A 24,842-nucleotide genomic window follows, 5' to 3' on the forward strand; every position below is an offset into this window, starting at 1 on the left:
TACTCTAAAAATAACAATTATTTCAGTGTTTGGATACCAAAATTATTTTAAATAATATTTTGTTTGCATCACAAACACATTTCTCAATCTACTTTTTTATATTTACAATCACCTTTTTATCTCACATACATTATATCACAAAAAGTGTTACAGTAATTATTTCAAATAATACACTATCCAAACAAATGTAACATAACAATCGTATAGCAAATAATGTAACGAGTATAACAACCAGATCGAAATTGCACGAACCCAACAACACGGAGTCCATTCTCTCCAAGAAGGGACGGTCCTTGGTATTTGAGTGACAAAATATTGCAATTAGGCCCAACAGAGAGTCAACAAGTGAATGGATCATGCTTTTTCCTTTTTGGGTAGATGAAAAACATGATACCAATTAGATTTAAGATGGCTCTTTGCTGGCTTTTTTTTTTTTTTTTAAGGAAAACTAGAAAAGACTTGTGGACCTCGCACTGATGCAAGTGTGAACAATGATCTTTAAACAGCAGAAGTCCAATCCGCTATTCATGCAATACCAGAGACAGGAGTCATTGCAGGGCAAATTCAAGATAAATTGACCTTCTAATTTGCTTCCATTACTCAAAAAAATGTGCAGTTATATCGACTCATGGGCTGGTCCATTAGATACCATTCTGCCAACCATTAATCAGCTCGGCAAAGAGGGCATCAGGCTCTTGCTGTATAGGCTGCTATCAACTAAAAATTGTTCACAACCTTTGATAAAGTGGTCCTTTTGCAACCCTCCAATACAATTTGCATGCCAAGGTTTCTTTTAATTTTCCATACATCCTAGCTAGTGTGATGCTTGTAAATTGAGATATCTCAAATTGCCCCATCATATCAAACTTTCAAATAAGGGTAGACATGAGGTTATAAAAAAAAAAAAAAAAAAGGAAGGAAGGTAGACAAGAGGTATTTTTGTCTTTCCCTCTGGCCATCTACTAGTTGGGATGCACGGGTTACACTTTCTTCCCTCTGTTAGCGTGTTTGAATAGTAAATTATTTGAGATAAATTTTTTAAATAAACACTGTAGCACTTTTTTTTTTAATGTATTGTATGAAAGATAAAAAGACGGTTGAAAATTGTGTTGATGATATAAACAAATAAAATTGTACAATTTCTTTGGAAGTAAAAAAAAAGGCCAGCGACTGTGGCAACAAATAATTTTTTTAAGTGTAACTAAAAGGTCTCAAAACTGGAATCTTTCATTACACTTTCTTCTTTTATTAGTTCTATGCCACTCAACCTATCCCTCCTGCCAACAAATAATTTTTCTCAAGATGTACCCCTGTTTGGAAGCTGAGTTTTTTGGGAGTTTGTCTAAAACTTTACTGTAACTTACTATAGAAGTTTTTAAAAAATTTTTTTGAAATGTGTAGATTTTTGAATATTTTGAAGTGTATAGTTTAAAAATTTTGAAATTTTTTTTGAGATTACTGTAGCTAAAGTTTTTAAAAAACTTGTAGCAGACAAACTTGACAAAAAACTTAGATTCCAAACAAGGTTGCATCAACTAGGTATGCCTTAAAAAGTCTTCAGCTTCCAAGCACTAAACCTTGGTATCCGTGGCATTCTGGTGATGATAATGAGGTAATCATTTTGCATTACAGTAGCTTTCATAAATTTAATTAGGTGGTTTTTCAGTGTTTCTTGGATGTTATCATTTTGAAGATCTAAATTATGACATCTTGATTATGGCTAATTACACACGTGTGAATGAAGCACAAGATCATATACCATAAAATTTAGATATTATGTTACACTAATATCACTTTTAAGTTTTTATACATGTTAAGAGACTTTGCAATACTTGAATTTTATCACATTTCTATCACATGATTTATATGAATATAATGTAAAATGTAAATAAGTGTTATTTTGCACATGAATTCATAAACTATATCCATATCATAATCCAAATTTATCACAAGGGTTAGTATAATTTGAATCGCTCAAGTACAAAAATTTTATTAGGTAATTCGAACATTAAATTAAGGTATATGAATAATGCAAATGAATGTGCAAAATACCAATTTTACATGTTATATATTAACTACAACTAGCACCATATTTACAAAAAAAAAAGAGATTTCTTTCTAAAAATGTTTAAATTGTGATATTGCTTATATCATTTTCCCCTCTTTTTTTTTCTTTACAAATTGCAAAACAAAATGAAATGAAAAAAAAGAGGGCAAAAAAGAGGAAGTAGAATTAGAAAAAAGAAAAAAGAAAAAAAGAAAGAATTATATATATAATTTTTTTTCCCCTCCTCAATTCTGATTTCTGACTCACCCGTCAGTCACTACCGCTCAATTAAAAAGCAAAACCTCCCACCAAAAATAAAATCCCCCAAGTCATCATTTCCTGCCCCCAAACTCAAAACCCTAATCCAACGAATTGTTCCTCTCGTCTTCCACAAATTTACCCCTTTTTTCTCAATTAATCCCTCCATTTCCCGAATGATCATTCCCTGGTGAAAATTCGCCTCACATTCTCCCAAATTTCCCCCAAAAAAAGTCCGTCACCGAAATGACAGACCCCCAGAGGCCAGCTGCGCCGTCTGCGGACAACAAAAACGCTCTTTTATCTCCGACAAGCTCCCGCTCCGTCACTGAGACGGTGAATGGGTCCCATAAGTTTGTAATTCAGGGGTATTCTTTGGCGAAAGGCATGGGAATCGGTAAGCACATCGCCAGCGATAATTTTACAGTCGGAGGGTATCAATGGGCGATTTATTTCTACCCTGACGGCAAGAATCCCGAGGATAATTCGACTTATGTGTCCGTTTTCATCGCATTAGCGAGTGAAGGCACCGATGTTAGGGCTTTGTTTGAATTGACGCTAATGGATCAGAGTGGAAAAGGGAAACATAAGGTTCATAGTCATTTCGATCGCTCGCTTGAGAGTGGACCTTACACCTTAAAATACCGTGGGAGCATGTGGTAAAATTTTTACTCACTTTTTCAGCTTCTTAGCTGTCTTGAATGAGATGTTCGAATTCAGGAACACTTTGATGTAAATTTTATATTTTTTTTTTGGGTTTGTCGATAGTTTATTTATTATATGTCTAGACATACATTTGCTGTATATAATGGCAGCATTTAGTAGATAGTTTTCATTGGCATTCCGATTCAAACTGTATGATTTATTGCTGAATTGTGCTTTGTTATGTTGTTTGATTATTGACGATCATGTGCTGAAAATTGAAATCTTTGCGGGCATGTGTCACAGGATTCTGTTTCATTATAGCTCATGTATAGGCAAATGAGAGATTGAGAGGGTTAATTATCTGTGAGTTTCAAGTACATGTTTGTTTTATGCAAATTCGTGGCAAGATGTCATGCACAATGATTCTATATGATAATGTTGCGATTAAGTGAAGCAGGTGATGCTAGTAGATAGAGAGATTCACTATTTTTTTGGAGTTTGCTATGCACATGCACAGATGCTGTAGACTCTGTTGATTTTGTTGTACAAATATTTTGATTTATTTGGAAGAGTTCTTTTGGTGATATTGAAACAGTGCTGATTTCACTGCATCAACTTGTGAAATCAACCACATTTTAGCACTTCTTCACCAGCGTGTTCAACTTGCAATGAGGTCATTTAATATGTCGTGTTAATTTTACCTCAGGAAAATCAGTCGTTACTTTCTTTAAGAAGTTAAGTGATTGACAGAAAGTCAAATGACTGGCGGTTAACTGGTAAGATAAGGACGAGAACAAGTTCTAGTGCTGGAAAAAGTACTTCTGACCCAATATTTTATCTCCTGAATTGGACAAGTTGGAGGAGTGAAGCAGAATATTCTCCTATTGATATTATTTTGTATTCAAAATCTAAACAAGTAGAATACATGATGGATAAGGAATGGAGGAAGGTGTGGTTGACTGTGACGAGGTTGCCTATTGCCTTCTCTCCAACTGAAAGGCATCCTCTGAGTTCAGCAGATAAAGTGCAGTGTGTCCTTTAAATCAGTTATATATTGATAACAATAAGTCTCCTTTGTCCTCTCAAGAGAAAATTTTCCTGGACAGAATCTTGCAAATTAGGTGACTTTTTAATCGTAGAAGTTGGGGAACCTGGTCGAGAGAAGGATCTAGACCTGCATTTGCCAAGAAGGTCGAGGTATAAGTGATTTGGCGTAGTTGTATTTATCAAAAAAGCAAGCTAGTGGCAGAATACATTAGGCTCAAGAACTTGCCTTGTTCGAGTTTGCTATGTTCATGACCATGCGTAGTTGTACACGTGTTTATCATATGCTTTGGCAATGCCCACTGTGAAGATACATCCCTTGTCATTTTCCAAGGGTTGCCTTCTTACTTCATTCATTTTTATGTCACCACTTTAACATAGAAACTATTTGCCTAGTTTTCATTTTTTTGGTCATACAATTCGCATAGATTTTGGGGATCAACAGTGTTGACTGTACAATTAGATCATGGTTGAGAATAGTGACTTCTTTTCTTGGTTTCTTCTGCTGTATAGAGACATTGGTTTTGCTGTTAATGCTTGCTTATTTTTTGTATAAGATATCATCTTGTTATGACTTATAAAAGGGTGTGATGTGGTCTATGTTTTTGTATATGGTTTTTTGCTCGTGTTGTAGAATTATATGGACAAAAAAAACTTTCTTAGAATATTTAATTAGCCCAAAGAAATATAAATGAATGGGAAGTATATATTTTTTCTCATGTCTCTTTTTCATCTTTATGTGTCCTGAATCAGGAAGAAGAAACCGAGAGATTGGGAGGAAATTGGATATTCTGCCTTTCCAATCTTTAGTTTCTATATTGCTGCAGGTCACAACTCATTAGTTACTTGGAGCTGAAAAATGCGGGCCCATTGTGAATGTTTGAAGAAGAGTCCTATGCTTACGCTTTTGCAGTTTGAGCATTCTGGATGATGGCGTGATTTAGTAGTGATCTTTAGATACATTTTAACTTTATTTCCTTGCACTTCTACTTGGACTAAATGTTTAAAGATGACCTTTCTGACTGATAATGTAGCTATAGTGCTTACTTATTGCTTGCACACATTTGGGGCATGTCTTTGAACTTCTCCCTGTCCCTCCCCTCAAATTTCCTTATGTCTTTTCTAATCCTTTTTATAAAAATGCCACTAACTGTGTATAGTTGTAATTATTTGAAGGGGTTATAAACGGTTTTTCAGACGAGCAATGCTTGAAAGTTCAGATTATCTCAAGGATGATTGCTTGAAAATCAATTGTACTGTTGGAGTCGTGGTCTCTGCAATAGACTGTTCAAGGCTACATTCAATTCAGGTCCCTGATTCTGATATTGGAGCACATTTCGGCATGCTGTTGGAAAACATGGAAGGTTCGGACATTATTTTTAACGTGTCTGGTGAAACATTTCATGCCCATAAATTGGTATTGGCTGCTCGTTCCCCTATATTTCGCTCCGACTTTTTTGATGGTTCAGAAGGCAATCTTCAGGAAATTATGGTTACCGATATGGAACCCAAGGTCTTTGAGGTGATGAGTTGAACTTATACTATCAAAACAATTTAATTGCTACTTATGTTCTGTATGTGTGTGTGTGTGTGTCTCTCTTATTCTGGTTTCCTGTCTGTGTGTTAACTGCTGGAAAATCAATATTTATTCCTCTTCCCTAGCAAGAGTAGCTAACTTGGTTACTGATTCTCTCATTAATTTCACCCCAATATTATATATTGTGGCACAGGCTATGCTGCATTTCATATATAGAGATACTCTTGTAGAAGATGAGCTGGTAGCTTCTAGCTCTTCTTCTAATCCTTCTGATTCATTGACGGCGAAGTTGCTGGCAGCAGCTGATCGATATGATTTGGGAAGGCTAAGAAGGATGTGTGAATCCTATCTCTGCAAGGAGATATGTGTGAACTCTGTTGCTAAAACTCTTGCCCTGGCTGACTGCTATCATGCTGCAGAATTAAAAGCTGTTTGCCTCAGATTTGCTGCTGAAAACCTTGCTGGTAAGATGCTCAATTTCTATTGGTTTACTAGTCATGTAATTACATGTAATTTGAGTAAAGACTTTGTTCTTTTTTTTTTTTTTTTAATCTTCAACATAAATTCTTATCAGGAAGTTCTATTGCGTCACATTATTTCCCCAAAAGTTGACCAATGCCAGAAGGGATCATATCTTTTAGCATCTAGCTTTAAATTTGAACTTGACATTGGAATATGGAAATGTTTTGTAACTTATTGCATACGTATCTTAGCATATGATTTTAGCAACTTAGTGTTTATACACATTCTAATCTTGGTGCCCATTATTTTGAATCAAATACTGCAACAGCAAACTGGAAATATGAGCATTGGCATTCAGACTATTCAATATTTCATGTTCTGTGGAATTAAAATCCCAGATCACATTCCAGTGCAGTTTCACTTCCTGCCTATCAAGCAGTCCTAAGAGGATGAAGCTGTAAACTGTGCTTTCTGCTTCACTAAAAAAGAGTCTCCTATTCAGGAAGTCAGACTAATAATCCTAGCGACTTGTTTTTAGACTTGAGATTTAGCTACCTGTCATCTTTGTTTCTTGGTAAACTTTGAGGCTGGTTGATACAAAACTTTCCTTGCTGTTGTTTCTTCCTTTTTAAAGGTTAATACTTGTTTGATAGCTCGAGGGATGAAGTTGTACCTACACCTACTGCATCCTTGTTTAGTTCTTTTCTTCCATTCAAGTCTCTTATTTTATTATTATTTTTTTAGAAAGCACTAGTTGTAATTTTTTTATGTTCGCTAAGTGGCTGTATGAAGAAAATATTTGACTCATCGGGATGCAGCTTCAACTTGCTTAAAGGGCACACATTCATAATGTGTGGCTTGTCATGTGGTTTCTCAGGTCCACTGGAAAGTAACGTCTTTTATCTCCATTTGAGCACAATAAGTAGATTCTGGTGCTGCATGTGAGAGATTGTGTTTTGAGGAAAACTTGTGCTGACAGGCTGTTAATCCAAGTTCATTTACTCTTGATGACTGAAAGTGGAATGAAAAGTAATATTAAGAACGTGAAAATAAAACTTACTGCAGGCCTCTGAACCTCTTTTCAGACACAAGCCATGGAGAAGAATATTTATATTTCCATTTTGTGATAATGTGCTTAACAATCAGCCTGATTCTAGCGGTGCATGTGTAAGATATTCTACATTTTTCTTATCAAGTGGCACAACAAAAATGTAAAACTCAAAACAGAAGTCATTGGCAGAAATTACTTGTTACGGAGGTTGCATATCTTGCGTATGGAAGGCATTTACTGCTGATAAACAGAGATGTTTAGGTGTTGGGAAATTGGAATCCTCAATTCTAAAACCCAAAAACCCTTGCTTCCTGCTTAAGAATGTTATGTCCCAGCTGCAGTACCAATTAACAGCTAATTATCCATTTGTTTTGTTTCCTTTTGTTATTGTTTTTGGGAGAGATAAGGGAGCTTTACAAGGAAAAGGCATTCTTTTGAATAGATTCCTGTTTCTGGGTGTCATAGTATTTGGCTAATGCACTGAAGATGGGATCTGTGTTTGTAGAGGTCCTTGTAGAGTAGCTTGGACATTTTGCTGTTTCTATATATAACCAAGAAACTTGCGAAGTCTTAAGCGTTGCATCTGAGGATTATATTTGGTGGCAGAAGCATAGAGGGGTCAGACAGATTTAAGCATTTTTTGTTGAGATTTCAGGATCAACTATGCATGAGGTTTTAACTGCTGAGGCTGTTGAGTTCAATAAGAGGATATTGCAGTCTGATTTTTCAGACAATTGTGTAATATCAATGACTGAGCACACAAATGTTTCTGTTTCTGTTTCTTGTGATTAATATTCTTCCCCATTTACCCAATTTCTTCTCACGCAGCTGTAATGCGGTCAGATGGCTTTGAATACCTCAGAGAGAACTGCCCTTCTCTGCAATCTGAGATCTTGAAGACTGTAGCTGGTTGCGAGGAGGATTGTAGCAGTGGCGGTGGGAAGTCTCGAAGTGTCTGGGCCCAGCTATCCGACGGTGGTGATACCAATGGTAGGAGAGTAAGGCAAAGGACATAGTTTTAGATGTAGAAAACTGTTAATTGTTGTACCTTATGATACTGTAGAAATAATTTTTTTTTCAAGGTTATATCATGTCTTCGTGAATAGTACTTCTGTGGTGAGCGTAAATTGGAAAAGCAAAAAAAAAAAATGTAAACTAATGTCTTTCGAAAGTCTTCACTATGAGCTTAAATATAGGCTGATGTGGGCTGACATCTTAGCTTGCTAATTTTGCGAGGATCGGTCGTTTTCCAATCATCATAACCTTGGATCGGATCGACTATGGAAGATGGTTTAGGTGTGGTTGACCCGAGTTTGATGCTCATAGAGTTTCAAGTTCCCTCCTATTAGCATGCCTTGCAAGGTGCCAGCCTGCAACAGCTAACTTGATGGTAATAATCTCCTATAGTATTCAACATGTTGGCTTATGCTTTTGCAGACCCTTTTCAGTCAAGAAATAAGCAAGCCTGGTATCAAATAGCGAGTTAACGTACGTATCGTGCAACTAATCCAGTGTATATGGACAATAGATATGTATACACATACTTATCTAGACTAGATACGCACGTGTTTAAACCAAAAAAAAAAGATGACTAATTGTTTATTTAGTGACTTTTCCTCCCTCGGCCATTGATGTGTCATACAATTGGTCCAAGCTGTGAACGACGCAATTATTGAAGAAAATGGTGAGGAAGATTATTTTAAATTGAAAGACGAGACTAATTTTCATCATTGCCCCCTCTTATTGGACATTTTGATAGCACGTGAAGGATTAAACCATGCCGCGGAGGCATATTTGCACGCATAAAGATACGTGTGAGAAGAGGAGTTCAATAATCATAAACGCGTGAAGCACATCTGACTCTCGTATCGAGATCGACATAAATTATCTAAGCTGAGTTGATTATACAACAAAACGATACTAAAACACCCCACGTACGGTCAATATGACTTGATAATTAAAAAATTATTAAAGGTTCACTGGGGATTGCGGTAATTTATTGAAAAATATTTTTCCGATAGAGTTTTTAATAAAAGTGCTTATTATGCGTTTAAGTGCTTTCAAGTATATTGTTTGGAAGTATAATTCAACGAGTACTTATTGTATTGGATAATGTGTAATTTGAAACTTTTAAATGTATTTATCTCTTTATTAGTTGATAAAATAGGATAAAATTATTAAATCTTAAACAAGTAAACAACTAAAATTTGACTACACTTGAAAAACTTCTAAATAGAAAATAAGAAGCATCGACTATTAAAGAAGCTTGATACAATTATGCCAACACATTTGAAGAAACTGTATTTAGCTGCAGCCTTGATTAAAAGGACGCTATCAGCTAGAAATTAAAAATTTATGGACTAATTTAACTGAAACATACGAGTTTAGGGACTATAATTGTTTTAATAAAAAGTTTAGAGGACCAAACAAAAGATTTTGCCCATGCCTTTAGTCTCACCAATAGTTCCCTTTTCTTCTATTATCTTCCTCAATTAGAAAAGGTAAAAGGAAAAATATCACAGCTTTTTTTTTTTTTTTATTGGAAGATGGATAAATAAATATACTCATGAAGAAAATGGCCTCTCTAGCCCCCTAGATTCCTGGTCATGGTTGTCAAAAGATTTAATGAGGGTCCCTTCTTTTTTTCTTTCTTTATTTACTTTGCTTCTTTGGGGTTGAAAAAGAGCATAAAAAGACAGCACTGTCTTGTTAATATAATACATGAAAATTTGTAATTGTCAATGGTATTTTTTGGCACTGTCAAGTAATACAAAAGATAACAAATAATTATTTAAAGATGCAAAATGGGTATTTCACAAAAATAAAATCGGTATTCCATAGTGAGTGACGAATCATGAATGATTTTTCACATTGCCATAAATAGTATAGTATGACTCATATAATACAGGAAGGTAGTTAAGTACCAAGGATTTTACTTTCCATTCATTTTCCAATTGTGGTATAAGGGGAAATTAAATGCCAAGCATTAGATGCTCATATGTAGTTTGACTACTTACAGGTAATCTAGAGAAAGAGGTATTTTGTACCATGATTTGTCTTTATTTTCCAGTTGTTTATGGAAAAAAAAAATTGGCTTATTCCTCAATTTGTTGTTCATTTCACAGTCTACTTTCAAAGAGCAATTCTAGCCTTATGACTGACACATTTAGGTAATGGTCACTTACTCTATAAAGTTTTGAACCATCTAAAGCTGTTAAACAAATTTTGAAACTACCCCAACATCTTCTTACTGACCAGTACAAGGGAGTACTTAATACAGGAATCAACTTAACTTAGAATAAAATGATTTTACAATACCACATTAACATGTAGCATTTACTGGGCCTAGAATTTTCTGGGCTCTCTCACCAAAATAGAAAAACAACAATCCTTATTTAGATCATTTTTAAGCACTACAAATTTTATTCAGCAGGCAGACGCAAAAGCAAAGTGGAGTTTTGACTCTGTGCCGGATCCTTTTAGGCTGGCAAAATGAACCAGACGTGGCCTTGGATCCGGTTTCTCTGCACAAGTGGGTTTGAGGCCAAATCTTTGCTAGACGGTCAGAATTTTTTTGATACCCTTTCTCATGCCAAACTGGTGGTTATTTTGACATCAAAAGCTAATTGTTTTCATAAGACATGATTGCTGACTAAAGCAATTGCAGAGACCCAAATCTTGACCACATTAGCTTGATCCAATCTGGATTTGGCAATGGACCCAAATTCTCTGTGCCTGCACTTGCACAACCGCAGAGAGCATTCAACGGCAGAGATCAGTTGAAGAGAACAACCTGATCTCTCCCCGACTGATCTTGGCCGTTAATGGTGTGGTTGCACTAGCATTTGATTGAGAAGGGTAGTAGTTGGCTTCATTTTTTGAGCTTGAAGGAGCAAAAATTAAAGCAATGAAACAGACAAATTATCTAATTTTAAGGCTCATACACAAGTTTATCTGCAGCCCAAAAAATAGTAGGAGCGCTATCTTGTAGCGTCGCAGATGCTTATTGCGGCGAACCAAGAACTTGTTTTGAGCAGACAGTTTTCCAAACATGAGCAGAAAAGTTTTCAGTACCATCTTTACCAAACAAAAAGTGAATATGGCTGACAATCCCTGGAGTGGCAAGGAAGAAGGCCATTACAATGTCTAAACTGGTTCTAATGAATGTAAATATTTCGTCTTTACTTCACAACGACAATAACAGTAACAATGAAGCAGTCAAATGCATTAAAAATGCAAGAGACTTCCTAGACTTTAGAAAGAAGCCCAGATAGAAGATTATCCAGCAAAGAGAACCACACCCAGTCTTGATCTGAGAGGACAATATAGTGCAAATTTGTCTGTAGTCCAAGCCAAAATTGTCACCAAGAAGTGCCCCAGCTGCATCTTTCAGCATGGAGTTGTTCTTTCCCGTACTCTCCCTTGGGACCAAAGCAGTTCGATGCTAGTAAAAAATCTGGCCTTGAGAAGATCATGTTGTTTGAGTTGAAGGCATCATCATTTCCACAGAACTGTGTTGGGACCATTTCTTCTGCTTCTTGTTTAACTTTGCCTCCTTCATAATTACACGAGTCACGGTCAAGCCAAGGCAGCCGGAAGTGTTAATCTGGAGATCAACTCAATTATCATAAGAACAAATTAACAAAATTCATACCTGGTGTATTCTCAAGTGACTGAAGTTCATCCATTGAGCTTCTGCTGATGGGGGTGTATTCACTCAACACTGATGCAGCAGAGTGGCCTCGAGGAGATATGGGGTCACCATATGCTTCCCATTCTGCCTCATGAAGATCCTGCAGTGAGTTATCCATTACTTCTCCCTGAGCCATGGACACACTAGACATATGCTGGCACGAACTGCTCTTGAAGTTTTTCAGAGACTGCGATTCATAAAGTACAGCGTCTAACAGGCCACTATTTCGAGGCGAGAGACTACCTGATTGGGTGTGCTCAGTTGGGGGAGACTGGATTAAAGTATCCACAGACTCAAGGGAAGGCAGTGGGGAAGAAGGTGAGCCCCAACTACCAATCTGGGTTTGGAGTGAAGGGAGCTCCAGCTTCATTGCCCATGAGGGCTCCGAGGAGGAGGGGTTGCCATTTAGAAGGGCATGGCTGCCAGGAAGTACACAGGATGTTGATTGGTTGTCTGAAGTTAGATTCTGATCATATGCAGAGGTGATCCCAAATGATTGAAGATTCTGTGCAGAACCATCATTGTGATATTTACTGCAGTTTGTGAAGGCACCAGTAAAACTGGTAGCCAAGCCAGGGAACAAGGACTCAGATTGTCGAAGACGTTTTGTTGGATGGACTGCTGATAGCAAAATTTTGCCGCCATAGGAAGAATGAAGACCTTGGGCCAGCAGGCTACTAGCAGGAATATCAAGCAAACCACGACCTGGAACATCGAGAAGTGGTGATGGATACAACTGGTGATTGAGTTCCAAATTTTTGAATTCTACAGCTGGAATCTCAAAGCTGTTAATTGGTAAGAGATCAGGATGTTGTGTCTCCACCGACGAGAAACTAGACAGATTCTCACTTTGTTTGCTCTCGCTCAAAGCTTGCAAACAGATATCAGGAGGATAGATTGGCAAGCCAGCACGCTGTCGTCTCTTGATTCTAGTATTCCAATAGTTTTTTATCTCATTATCTGTACGGCCAGGTAACTGAAAGAAAATACAACATTAAAACAGAAAGAGCAGGCATATGAATAAGCACAGAGATTAACACAATGGCAAGATCCAAATATACTATCCATTCCGTAAATGTGAAGAAAACCACACCCTTTGCTAGTATGGGATGCATTCATAAAACGTTAAAAAAGAACTCCAGGATTCAACATTTTTACATGGAAGAGAAAAGTCAATGGAAACATCTGCATTCTGACTTCTAGAGGGAAAGCGAATTGAACAGACAGTAGAGAAGTAGACTCCTTGTTCCATGATAAGTTCTGAAATTACTAATGCAACATTACAATGCTAACCATTACTAAAGGCATTTACAGGGACTTCAGACTAAATTCTGCCACAATAGAGGCTTGGCAATATAGAAGCTTGGATTTGCTCAGTATTTTATGCTACAGTTCTACCTGACAAAAATTATATGCATTTCCTTATCACCTCTGTATGAAACCATACATAAAGAGGGGGGGGGGGTAGGGGCCTTTGAAAATTGAAGCAGCAGAAAAGCTCTCAAAATCCACAAGTAAGATTGAACTTTATAACCATTCTTCAGCCATAGTCCAACGCAGAAAAGTTTTGGAAACATCACTTCTTAGATCATGCTCACAGAAAGTACTTGTAATTTGCTCGAACCCAAACTTTTCTGTACCCCAAAAAAAAAAATCTGTTGGCACTTGAGTTGCCAACTTGCCGTGACATAAAACAGAAAGAGGTAGAGAATTAAATGCAACAGAGTCTGTCTTTTAAAATGGCATGGCTTAATTACAGAAAGAAAATAAGGAGACAGATTGAGGCATACCTCAGCAGCCATTCTTGCCCATTTGTTTCCCATTTTAGCATGGAGTTCAATGATACGCCGCTCCTCCTCAGGAGTGAACGCACCTTTTTTCAGATCTGGCCTCAGGTGATTTGCCCATCTTAAACGACAACTCTTTCCACAGCGGGCAAGTCCTGAATGCTTCTGGACTGCATTCCAGTTCCCCTCTCCATGCTTAGTCACATACTCAACCAAAATTGCATCTTCTGCAGAAGTCCAGGGACCTTTCTTCAGAGGACCATTCACTCCGAAGTTTCCTCCACCACTAGTTTCTTCAACGGATGGTGAACCTATGGCACCTTTAGGCACCATCCGGTCTTCACTTTCACTCGTCATACTCATGTTCTGTCAATAAAAATCAAAATGCGTGCGGCGCATGATAAATAATGCATTTCGGTTGGAATACGTAAGCACATACATAGAAAAGAAAACGACAAAAAAAAAAAAAATGAAGGACACAGCTCAGAAAGGTGAGCTCATATAACGGAGACTAGAGGTTGATATATAAATAATAAAAAATAACTAACAAAATTAAAAATAGACAGCATTATGAACAAAGGTTTGATTCAAAGCAGTAGATGACAACAACCACAGTAATTCAAACGCTTCAAACTTAACATTTTTATCTTCAAAAACTAGCCTATCACCTTCAAATATCCTAAATCCCATCCATTTGGTAGCATGATTCGATAAATGCGATCATATCCAATTGCAGAGGTCAAAACCACTGAAAAATACAGAGGAATGGATATTATATAATTAATGCTGATACAATAAGCACAATAAATGGCTGACGAAGAAACAGAATACGTCATTTCCTTTACCTTTAAACCAATTATCATTTCTTGAAAACACCAATAAAAATCACTTTGAGGTCACAATACAAAGTATCCTTCAGATACCTTTATCGATCATAGAGCTAAATTACTATTTTTATTTGGCGAACTAATATATGGGAATAATATTAAATTATCAGATTGGACAATGAAGACCACATATAGGAGCAGACAATAAACAGACACAACCAATGGCGCAACATTTGCGGCCAACGAATGAACTCATGCGAGTAATTTACATCACCAGCAAAAATTTCATAAGAAGAGATAAAAGAGTATAGAATAAACACATCGTTAATCGAACAAACTTAATCAGCAGCATACTTTACTGGTATCAAACAAAAGAATGCAGACTATCAAGGAGGAGAGAGATACATCTAGCATCTCTGAAGCACTCACTAAGCTCAATTACCTGTTCGTATTCCTAGATACTAAGGAGTATATACTATCCTCAATCACCAAGTTACAGATGCACATATTTTTTTCCACGAAAATAATCAGGAAGGATACAACTTAAAATTCTGTACAGAACATGATGAAATACAACAGCAAATATCTGAATAGAATCCACCTAAAACTTTGGTAACTACGAAGAACTTTTTCTTAGCTCAATTGGTTTGGCAGTAGCTTTAATAATTCCTAGATCCATCAATATGAACCATCAAATCATCCAGATAAATTAAATAAAAAATAAAAATTTAACAGATCAAATATGAATAATCCACTGCATGCAGCAGGAGCAATCAATAGCTCTCAAAAATTAAAAAATAAATAATTAAATCCCAACAAGTTCCAGTAACAATAATACCATTTTATTCCAATTCTACCATAAAAACGATACACATGCAAGATTATATGCAATTACAATTTTACTAACATTAAAATAACCCGTTAATTCAATTGATTTGATTAATCATTTTACCTCAACGAAGAAGACTGCTGAAGCTGCAATGCACCCTTTGGAGCAAGTGATCACTGATCAGTCCCTCAGGCAACAAAAATGTCAAAAAAAAAATGACACTAAAACCATCAGATTTCAACAATAGCAAGCCTAGAAAAACTAACAACAAATCCTTAAACCTCCCCAGAAATTGAGCAACGAAAACGACTACAGAATATTCCTCCTTGCCATGAAAACCAAGCCCACACCCTGATTCACGTAACCAGGGATTTAATCAAAATCCCACGAATCATTCACCAATAAAACTCAAAACCCAGCTGACAAAAGCTACAAAAATGCGAACCCACCAACCAAAAACAAAAAAAAAATACCGCCTGATACGATATGGGCTCTTCAAAAATGGAAAGGAAAATGAAAAATATAGCAACCCTTTTGTGATCAGTGAACAAGGAGGCAGAAAATTACAAGATCCACCTAAAAGAAATGCAGAGAGATAGAGAGAGAAAGCAAGAAAGAGAAAGCGGAGAGCGAAAGAAAGAGAGAGGAATAGCGGTGTCAGCTGATTATGGAATTTTGGAAAAGAAAGCCGAAATGGAAAAGAAAGAAAGAAAGAGGAAAAAGAGAGAGAGAGAGAGAGAAGTAATAGTAAAGATTAAATAGATGGCTAATGAAGAGGGAAGTTAGCTGAGAAAGATCTGCGCTAAGAAACACCTCACTCACTAATTAATTCACTCATTAGCTAATTTAATTCTTCCAAGTTTAATTAATTAGCAAGTATTCTAATAGTGACAAATTTGAGGAATAATTAAAACTTTACCCGAAATTTAAAAAAAAAAGGGGACCGACTTGCATGATGATCTTGTTGCTCAATTTGGCTCATGCCTAAATAAGATTTTTTCTAATTTTTTTTTAATTCATCATGTTTCCAGAAAGAGTATAAAATTGTTTCTCTCACACACAGTACACACAGTGAGAGATTGGGAGGGAGGGAGAGAGAGAGAAGGGATAATTAGTGCTAGTTGAATATTGATTGTTATTTATGAGGGAACAAGATTGGAGATTTGACTTTGGTTTGAGGGTATAATTAATGGTGATTAGTTTATGTTTAAGCTGGAGTAGTATTTGGGTTGTGGTGGGAAATTATCAAATTAAAAATGATTTGAGGTGGTCAGTAAAGTCTTTGGGGTGCTTCCTTCATACCAAAAAAAAAAAAAAAAAAAAGGTCTTTGGAGTGCTTGGACTGGCAAACATGGAACAAAGTACAGGTATGGAAAGTGCAATTCAGAGGTTTTTACATGGAAAATGTGTTCAACACTTCTTCATATGATGGTATTGTTGTGTTGGCTTGGCTTTTTATTTTTGTACTTACTCTTTTAATGATATGTCACTTATTTTTGTACTTACTCCATTTTGCCTAGGAAAAAAGACAAAAACATTTCAAGTAACATCAAGCTTGTATCATTTAAGCCAAATTGCACATTCTATTTTTCTTTTCCATTATGTGGTAAGGACATTTGCAACTTGCAAATTGATGTGTACCCTCAATTTTTTTCAGGTTACTTTGACTGTGCTTGTAAAATCTTGTAAAATCTTTTTCATTTGGTGGTGGGGACTAGTATGGTGGGGTTTCTTGGATTTGGGGTTTGTGGTTAGATGTGAACAAGATATTTTGGTGAATTGGTCAAATTGTGTTTGAAGTTTGAGGCCATTGGAAATCTTTGACAGACAAAGTGAGGCAAGTCCATGGACTTCTGCAACTTACAGGAGGAGCTGGTTAAGTGTGGAAGTCTACTTGGTGTGTGTGTATATATATATATATATATTTTGTTGTAACAGGTGTTGATATACAGCTAGGATAGAGTGTTGCAGCATCCCATTCCTCCTAATATATCTTCAATTACAAAATTGAACTTCTTGTTTTTGATTTCTTGCTTATCTCAAGATTTAAGCAAAAAAAAAAAAAAAAAAAACCCATAATCCTCACTAAAATTTTTTAAAAAAATTATTATGGAATGTAAGCTATGATGGGATTAATTAGTACAAGTTTGTGTTATAAAATCAAGGATGAGAATTGAAGAATTCTTCTACATATAGTTTTATAGTGATTTAATTGTTCCTTAATTAATTTGTAAAAATTTCTTTGGTTAGTGATGGGAAAAGTATCAAATATGGTCATGCATTTATTGAAGAGGTGCTTATGATCTGTCTCTAAGTCTAGAAGAAATTAATCAATCCAATCATTAGCCACAAAACCTCACTCCATATCTAAATTTGAACTTTAATTTATTTGGCTCAGATAAAATTGATTGTCAGCCTTTGGGATGCATTAATTTGAAGGTGAGATCTATCTGCATTAAGTCTAATCTTCAATGGACATGAAATCCCTTAAATATCGAGCTAGATTTTTCTTTTTCTTTTTTTTTAGTTTTATCTTATATATGTAGCATGGTTAGATTAGTATCTAAACTGCATCTTTAAAGATTCTACAAATTTTATTTTATAACCTTGAACAATAGATAAATGATGCACATTTTCTTAAGAAAGCAGATTTGCCATTGAAATTTTACATGTGATAAAAGTGCACCCAAAAAAAAAAAAAGACCAAGTTTGTGTACATTATGTATTTACGTGTGTACACAATAAAAGTACAAAAGTTTCATCTAATAGAAAAATGCAACCATTGATTTGGTTTAATGGCCCAATAATGACCTCCTGGGCTGATTTGTGGAGGGGACATAGTGATAGATTTATCTTATCAATTTTTTTTTGGGAAATGTTACTTACACTCCTATCATTTGTTTAATCATGTAGTCTAATAAAATAAAAATTATATGATTAAATTGACAGCGAAAGTATGAATAACAAAAATGGGAGTGTAGATAATATTTATCTTCTTTTTTTTTTTTTGAGGTTTAATTTGTGAGTGTGTTTTTAATACACTGTCAATGTATAATTTTTTTACACTAACAGATTTAGATTATGCCACATAACATGAATTCAAATTTAAAATTCAAATCCTGCACATATATCATACATTCGCTATTGCTAGTATAAGAAAATCACTATATTGTAAGTACACAAAAAGTTAATCCTTAATTTATATGTAAACGATTCAAATTATCTCGTGTTTGACTCGATTTTGACTTGATACAAGTCCATTTAAATTTGCCTCGAACATAATTAAATTAGGATAACTTTTTTATACATTGTCAAAGTAAAGATTTATTTTTTACACAAATAGATTTAAGTCATGCCATATAAAAAAATTAATCAACTTTTTGTACACTGATAGTATAGCGATTAAATTCATATTAACCATTGAAGGTACTATTGCAGTATTTGGAGAGAACCACTGTCGCCCACCCATCAATTTTGCACTTCCATTAACCTTTCGAGAATTTAGGAAAATTGTTGTTGCATGAGGAGTGAGGACACCAATTTTGCCTTTCCATTAACCCTTCGAACATTAAGGAAAACTGTTGTTGCATGAATATGGTTTGCTATATTTGCACGCTTTAAACTCCGTGAACGACTCCTTGAAATAATGTGCATCCATGCCCATTGTGATTCATTGATCTCTATACCCTTGTTGAGATGATTGTTGAAATTAGAGCAAATTGCTTGGTTATCCACTAAGCTTTTGAAATGGTATAGTTTTGATCATTCAATTTTTAAAAGTATGATGTTATAAATTCAACTTCCAGTTATGTGCATATTTTGAGTTACTCCGTTTAATTTCACTGTCAAATCTATTTTTAAAATGGTATATTTTGATTCGTGTGAGTCCTTAGATAAGGCAGATTTGACGGTGAAAATAGATTGAATAGCCAAATTGAAATTAGAGCAAATAACCAAATCGAAATGGTATAGTTTAGATCATTCAATTTCTAAAAGTATGATGTTATAAACTCAACCTCTACGTGTGCATATTTTGGTTCATATTTGTCTATTTTCACTGTCAAATCTGCCTTTGAATTATGTCTCGTGGTTCGTGCGAGTCATTAAATATGGTGGACTTGATGTAAAAATGGATCAAGCAGTCCAAAATATAAACTGAGTAGGTAATTTTATGAATTAACTTTTTATATACTAACAGTGTGGTATTTTTTTTTTAACACTAGCACTAATAGTTTTGAATATATACTATTTATGCATGATTTGAATTTTAAATTTGAATTCATATTATGTGGCATGATCTAAACCAACTGATGTAAAAAATATTATACATTGACAGTGTATAAAAAAAGTTATTCTAATTTTATACTCCTAAAAGTTGAGTGACGAAAAATACACCATTTCAAAAGTTTAGTGGATAATCGGGTAATTTGCTCTTGAAATTATTAACCCATTAGAATATCTCATGTCAAAGAAAAATAAATTTCATTGAACAATTGGAGTATCTTATGTGAAAAGAAAAAGAAATCATTAAACTACTGCACTACGTCAAACTATGCAACTTGAGGGATATTTCTTGGAAATTGCATAATTTATGTCATAGTCAAGCCCACATTCTTTCCATTGGTTACTTGTTATGCAGAAACTTGGATGATGCAATCATGCAACCATTGCATTTTTATTTTTTTTTACCTTCTATATATTTTTAAAGACAATTGGCATAACAATTCACTTTCTTCTTGATGCATTCTGCCTTTTTCCTTTTTTTTTTTTTTCCAAAGAAGAACAATTACGGATTATATAAGCATCTAGTAATTTTTTTCTCTTGCATTTTTGAAGTAGGTATTAATTAGAAAGGGAAAAAAAAATCACTAGTGATTTAGGAAGGCATCTTGCAATAACAATTATCTCGAATCTGTTAAATTAAAGTTGATCCTGTTCTTCTAACTAATCATAATTTGGTATATAAAAATTGATCTCGTTCATCTAAATAATCATAATTTTGTATACAAAATTTTTTAAAAATTCGCCGAAAATATTAAACAAGAAATTACTAGCTAGTATTTACTACACTTGAAATCATTAACAAAAAAGGGTTCATCAAAAACTTAATTACATTAATGATCAATCGCATATTGCCCCTTTCTGGTCCTTATATTTTATTCGGCAAATTCCCTTCCAGTTTTTTGCACCATTTATTACATCATTGAAAAATATGAAGTACCATCTTCGGCAAAATTTTGACCTAAAATTCCATTCCTAGAATACAAAAATCGTTATTTGATAATGATGTTGAAATATCTAATGTGGAATTTTAATTCATCAAAGGCCTGAAAACAGATATAAAACTGGTTTATCCTACTTAATAAATTTGTTTTATCCCCTATTCGTTTCTTAAATCTTACCCCCTCCCTATTAATTTTTTTTTAAAAAAAATATAATTCCACTGTAAAAAACCATCACTAGTTAAAAGATTCAAAAGGCCAAATAAGAAAACAAGTATTAATTAATCTCAGAAAAGGTGAAAAAAAAGAAAGGAATTAGAAATCTTTTATGGTAAACTTCTGTAGAAATTCAATAAGCAAAAAGCCAAAAACCAAGAACAGAAAATAAGAATGACGTTTCCAAAGGTGCCCTCAAATTTCGTGTTATCCGAAATCTCCATCCCTGCATGTAATGTAAGCCACGTGTATTACCGCATATGCTAAGATCAGCAATGGCACCACTTTATTCAAAACTCCACACACATATAAGAAAGTTCTGACACAAACAATTTGGCCAATATGCCAATTTGCTTTCTTTTCTAACTGTCCAAAAATTGAACAAAAAAATTTCAAGAAAAAAAAAATCAGACCATATGGAAATTATAGTAAATACTGAGTCTCTTTCCTATGTTAAGCTTCTTCCTAAACCTTTATCTCCAGCTTTAGTATTCCCATCCAGAGCTAATGTTTTGTCCCATAATTTTAATTGTTTGCCTAGAAAGCTGCAATGTGGTGCTAAGCAGTTGAGAAACTTGGGAGCCATTTATGCTTCTGGAGCTGATAGCAGTTCAACAAATGTTGTTGAGAAATGGATTCTTGAACCTATAGGTTAGTAATCTATCGTCCCTTTTTGTTTTTTGTTCAGTGATCAAGGCAATTTAGCACAGGCAATCATTGAAATTATTGTTCTAGATGATGAAATCTTATGCTGAAGAGTAATTGATGAAACTGTCTCATGGTGTTGTTTAATTGTTTCATATGCTTACTTTGTTAGGATCAATCGAAGTCTTGTAGCTTCTGCCTAGAACTTTTTCCGTTGTTTAATTACCTGGTGTGAAAACTGTCTTCTCAACAAATGCTAAAAATTATCAATAGAACCTGTCTTGTAGCCAAATGCTTAATTGCTTTCATTTGCTTTCCTTGCTGGGATTAATTGTAGTCTTATAGCTTGTGCGTTGAACTGTTTCTGTCGCTATCAGCTTTCTTTCTTGCTGAATTTGTTTAATTACCTGGTGTGCCAGTATATTTCATGAGTTTTGAACATTATGGATTAGTTTTTAGTGTTTGTAGGTATAAGAAGAGCTTTTAGCTACCCTCGAGTAATTATATTTGTTCATTAGACAGCAATTTGATAATTTCAGATGACTACTTTGTGATGTATTAGGTGACGGTGATACAAAGCACCTAGGTGTTAAGATTGCAATGCCAAATGCATTTGAGATAGCTTCTGTAAGTATATGAATTGTCAGCTTTTGAGTGTTTATCATGATAAGATATAGATGGAAATTTTTTGCTATGATTCAGAGTGTGATTACTATAGGACGCACTGCTGACAAGGTAGATGTGGCCATTCCCGTCCCAACAGGTACTCATATTCACCAGGGCTTAAGCTCTTTTACGAATTCCTTACCTAATCTTTGCAGTTGATACTTACATCTTATGATGTTCATTTGATTTTTCCAGAGCATGACTAGTAATGAAACATAATAGCACCTTTCCTTTTTAAACTATAAGATGAAAACAATAATATGGTAATTTACATGGTTTTAGTTTCTTCACGAGATCTGATTCATCGCGAAGTTTTGTCTATGTTATTACTCAGACTTTGAAATTTTAGTTTTGGAGATCTTAAATCCTGGTGCACTTCAAAGATTATTATAGCGTGCATCTATGCATTAGGCCTATATCACTTTCTTAGTCCTCACTAGCCACAGTAGTTTCAGATCTTGAGAAATAGACTGCTATAAATTTTCTCAGGATTCAATTGTTTGAAGACTATATACCTAAAGAGTTACGTGATTTCTGAACTAATATTTGCTATTGCATGTATCAACCTGTGTGTTCACACGGGAAAAAACAGTATCTGCTGTGCATGCCAGGATTGAGAAGGCAGAAAAGAGTCTTGTGATCACAGATTTGGACAGCACAAATGGTACATTTATTGATCAAAGGCGCCTCAAACCTGGTGTTCCTGCTTTTGCAGTACCTGGGAGCAGAATTACCTTTGGTATATTCTTTTCTGTCCCGATTTTATTTGCTTTTTCTGATTCTGAAATGAGTCGTGTTGTTGACAAGTTTGATTCTTATAAAATAATTAGGATATTTAGTTAGAAATCCCCCGAAGTCTTCTTGCAAATCCTGTTGAAACCTTGATAAAACTGTACTTCCTAAACTTATATATCTAGTGGAATGAGAATTGATTTGATTATATTTGGCTAAACTGTAGGCATAGTTGCAGAGAGTCACACGCCTTGCCTTTTTCCTCATTTTGCCTTCCAACCTATAACATGTAACAAGATGAATCCTTCCCTCGTAGGTTGCCATAAGTCCTAATATTCTCGCATAACAGTAAAATCAAATGGTGCAGATCATTCCAAAAGATGTAGTAGCAGAACTTTGCTAAGTATTTCCTGAGCGCCTTGGCTTGTTCATTTTTTGTTTCACTTATCCAAAGATAAGCGGTATTTCATTAATTGTAAGCAGCTTAAACCTGGCGTTGCTGCCACTGATTCACCTGAGGGTAAATTAATATCTTGAAGCCTATTCTTATTGGCTTCCGGTTTATTTTTGTCATTCTGCTTTTGATATAAAAGGTGTTACAGAAAAGCTTAAGGTCTTCCCGAATAAATAGCATCTATGAAGTATGGGAGTCAAGTTTAAAGTCCTGGCGGAACAGGACTATTACTGCTTAAACCTGATTTATATGAACATGAAGTTGCTTCTGCATAATTGTGAATTCAGTAGTTTATTGTTGGATCAGAGCAGCCTGAGTTGGTACTCGGATTCAGCAATGAATAGATGGTAGTATTACCATGACAATAATTTCAATGATGCCACAGGAAAAAGTTGTGCACTGTCCTAGAATCATGAGCTGATCATTTTATGATCTCCATTCACATTCAGAAGCTTTGTATCGGCAGTTAAGCTCTAGGCATATCTGATATCATATATGAAGCTCTCTATTTAAGTTACAATGGTCAAATATTTTTTATCAGTTGAATATTCTGAAGGCATGATTAAGACTTGTCTACTTACCATGCATGGTGCTTTAGCAAGATTGCTTGAAAAGGAGGTGCACTGGTTTCTATTGATAATAACTACAAATAAGAAAGATGAGGAAAAAAAAAGATGCTTGTGAATGTACTCCAAAACGAGACCTTCCTTGCAGCAGTGCAAGGTTAAAATTGAATGTACTGGTTTTCATGAATCAGATTGGTATTGCTGAAGCAATACAGGAATTTGTACTGCACTATCCGAATTGATAGAATGGGTGGCCAGGACATGATTAGTAGCTGCTCTAGTTGAATTTGTTATACTCAGACTTCTGATTCCATTACAATCACGCTCATGGAATCAAACTATCAAGAACATTGCACTTTGCAGGCTGCCTTATTTTGTATTAAAGGAGTAAGCCTTCTTTCAGATGTCTCGTACTGTTTGACAGAACCACTGCTGCTTTTTCGTTCAATATATCAAAACTGCTGCAGATTTGTATCCTATACCAGTAAACATTCTAGACAAAAGAATTGCTACAGAATAGAAAAGTAGTGTGTGGTTTTCACATAGTCCATGAGAAAAGGTGTTAGATCATTCATTCTTCAACTCAAATTCCCTTTCTCGTCCCATTAGAATTCTGTAAATGGAGACTTTTACGAGAGTCCAGAAATTGCATAGACGTGCAGTATCTAAAATGACAGAATCCTCTTCCATTTGTATATCTCTTGCTATTTGCTCTATTGAATGTTTTTCTTCATGCTCAAAGGATCTTTTCTACTGTGCAGGGGACGTGCATTTAGCAGTATTCAGGGTCTCAAAGCTTGAGGTAGAGGAACCTAGCAATGAACCAGAAGCTGAAGCTAAAGTAGAGGAGGGAGCAGACAGCAACTGAAGAATCCACAGTTTTGTTCTTGGAACTTCCATCTGTAATTACGCATCCAAAGTCTAGAATAAAAGGTTCCGTGCTATTTGAACAATTACATTTCTGCAGATGTACAATTTTCGATTACCGATCAAAAGCAAAACAAAGAGAATTAAAGAAATATCTATAGACTTATTTGAATCAAGTCAACTCTGGCAATCTCTCCCCCAAAAACCTTATGCATTGTTGCCAAATATTTGGGTCTGGAAACGATAGTCTCTTGCTTAAAAAGATAAAGTACCAGAACAGGTTCATTGCTTACA

General features: G+C 35.1%; 3 protein-coding genes across 5 annotated transcripts; 2 read left to right on the forward strand and 1 right to left on the reverse strand.

The window, feature by feature from the left end:
- The first annotated feature begins 2,303 nt into the window (after positions 1-2,303).
- On the forward strand, positions 2,304-8,215 carry LOC140009873 (BTB/POZ and MATH domain-containing protein 4-like). 2 transcript variants are annotated; one of them, XM_072056207.1, is made up of 4 exons: positions 2,304-2,964; positions 5,171-5,516; positions 5,725-5,995; positions 7,873-8,215. In XM_072056207.1, exons 1-4 carry the CDS (start codon positions 2,552-2,554, stop codon positions 8,058-8,060), a joined length of 1,218 nt encoding a protein of 405 aa, XP_071912308.1. In that variant the 5' UTR covers positions 2,304-2,551; the 3' UTR covers positions 8,061-8,215. The 2 variants fall into 2 exon arrangements, with proteins under 2 accessions (XP_071912308.1, XP_071912311.1); XM_072056210.1 differs by having other exon boundaries at positions 6,322-7,960.
- A 2,881-nt stretch (positions 8,216-11,096) lies between these two features.
- Positions 11,097-15,914, reverse strand: LOC113703926 (transcription factor GAMYB). 2 transcript variants are annotated; one of them, XM_072056216.1, is made up of 5 exons: positions 15,304-15,914; positions 14,193-14,272; positions 13,528-13,890; positions 11,699-12,713; positions 11,097-11,599 (listed from the first exon to the last, which is right to left on the reverse strand). In XM_072056216.1, exons 2-5 carry the CDS (start codon positions 14,226-14,228, stop codon positions 11,406-11,408), a joined length of 1,608 nt encoding a protein of 535 aa, XP_071912317.1. In that variant the 5' UTR covers positions 14,229-14,272; positions 15,304-15,914; the 3' UTR covers positions 11,097-11,405. The 2 variants fall into 2 exon arrangements, with proteins under 2 accessions (XP_071912317.1, XP_027081255.2); XM_027225454.2 differs by lacking the exon at positions 14,193-14,272 and having other exon boundaries at positions 15,304-15,913.
- Positions 15,915-20,932: 5,018 nt separating this feature from the next.
- LOC113703942 (zeaxanthin epoxidase, chloroplastic-like) lies at positions 20,933-24,724 on the forward strand. Its single transcript, XM_027225478.2, has 5 exons — positions 20,933-21,269; positions 21,826-21,890; positions 21,966-22,026; positions 22,522-22,668; positions 24,443-24,724. The coding sequence occupies exons 1-5, from the start codon at positions 21,035-21,037 to the stop codon at positions 24,547-24,549; spliced, it is 615 nt and encodes a 204-aa protein (XP_027081279.1). The 5' UTR covers positions 20,933-21,034; the 3' UTR covers positions 24,550-24,724.
- Positions 24,725-24,842: the final 118 nt, after the last annotated feature.

This window comes from Coffea arabica, chromosome 1e (genome assembly GCF_036785885.1).
Source record: "Coffea arabica cultivar ET-39 chromosome 1e, Coffea Arabica ET-39 HiFi, whole genome shotgun sequence".
Taxonomy (NCBI): domain Eukaryota; kingdom Viridiplantae; phylum Streptophyta; class Magnoliopsida; order Gentianales; family Rubiaceae; genus Coffea; species Coffea arabica.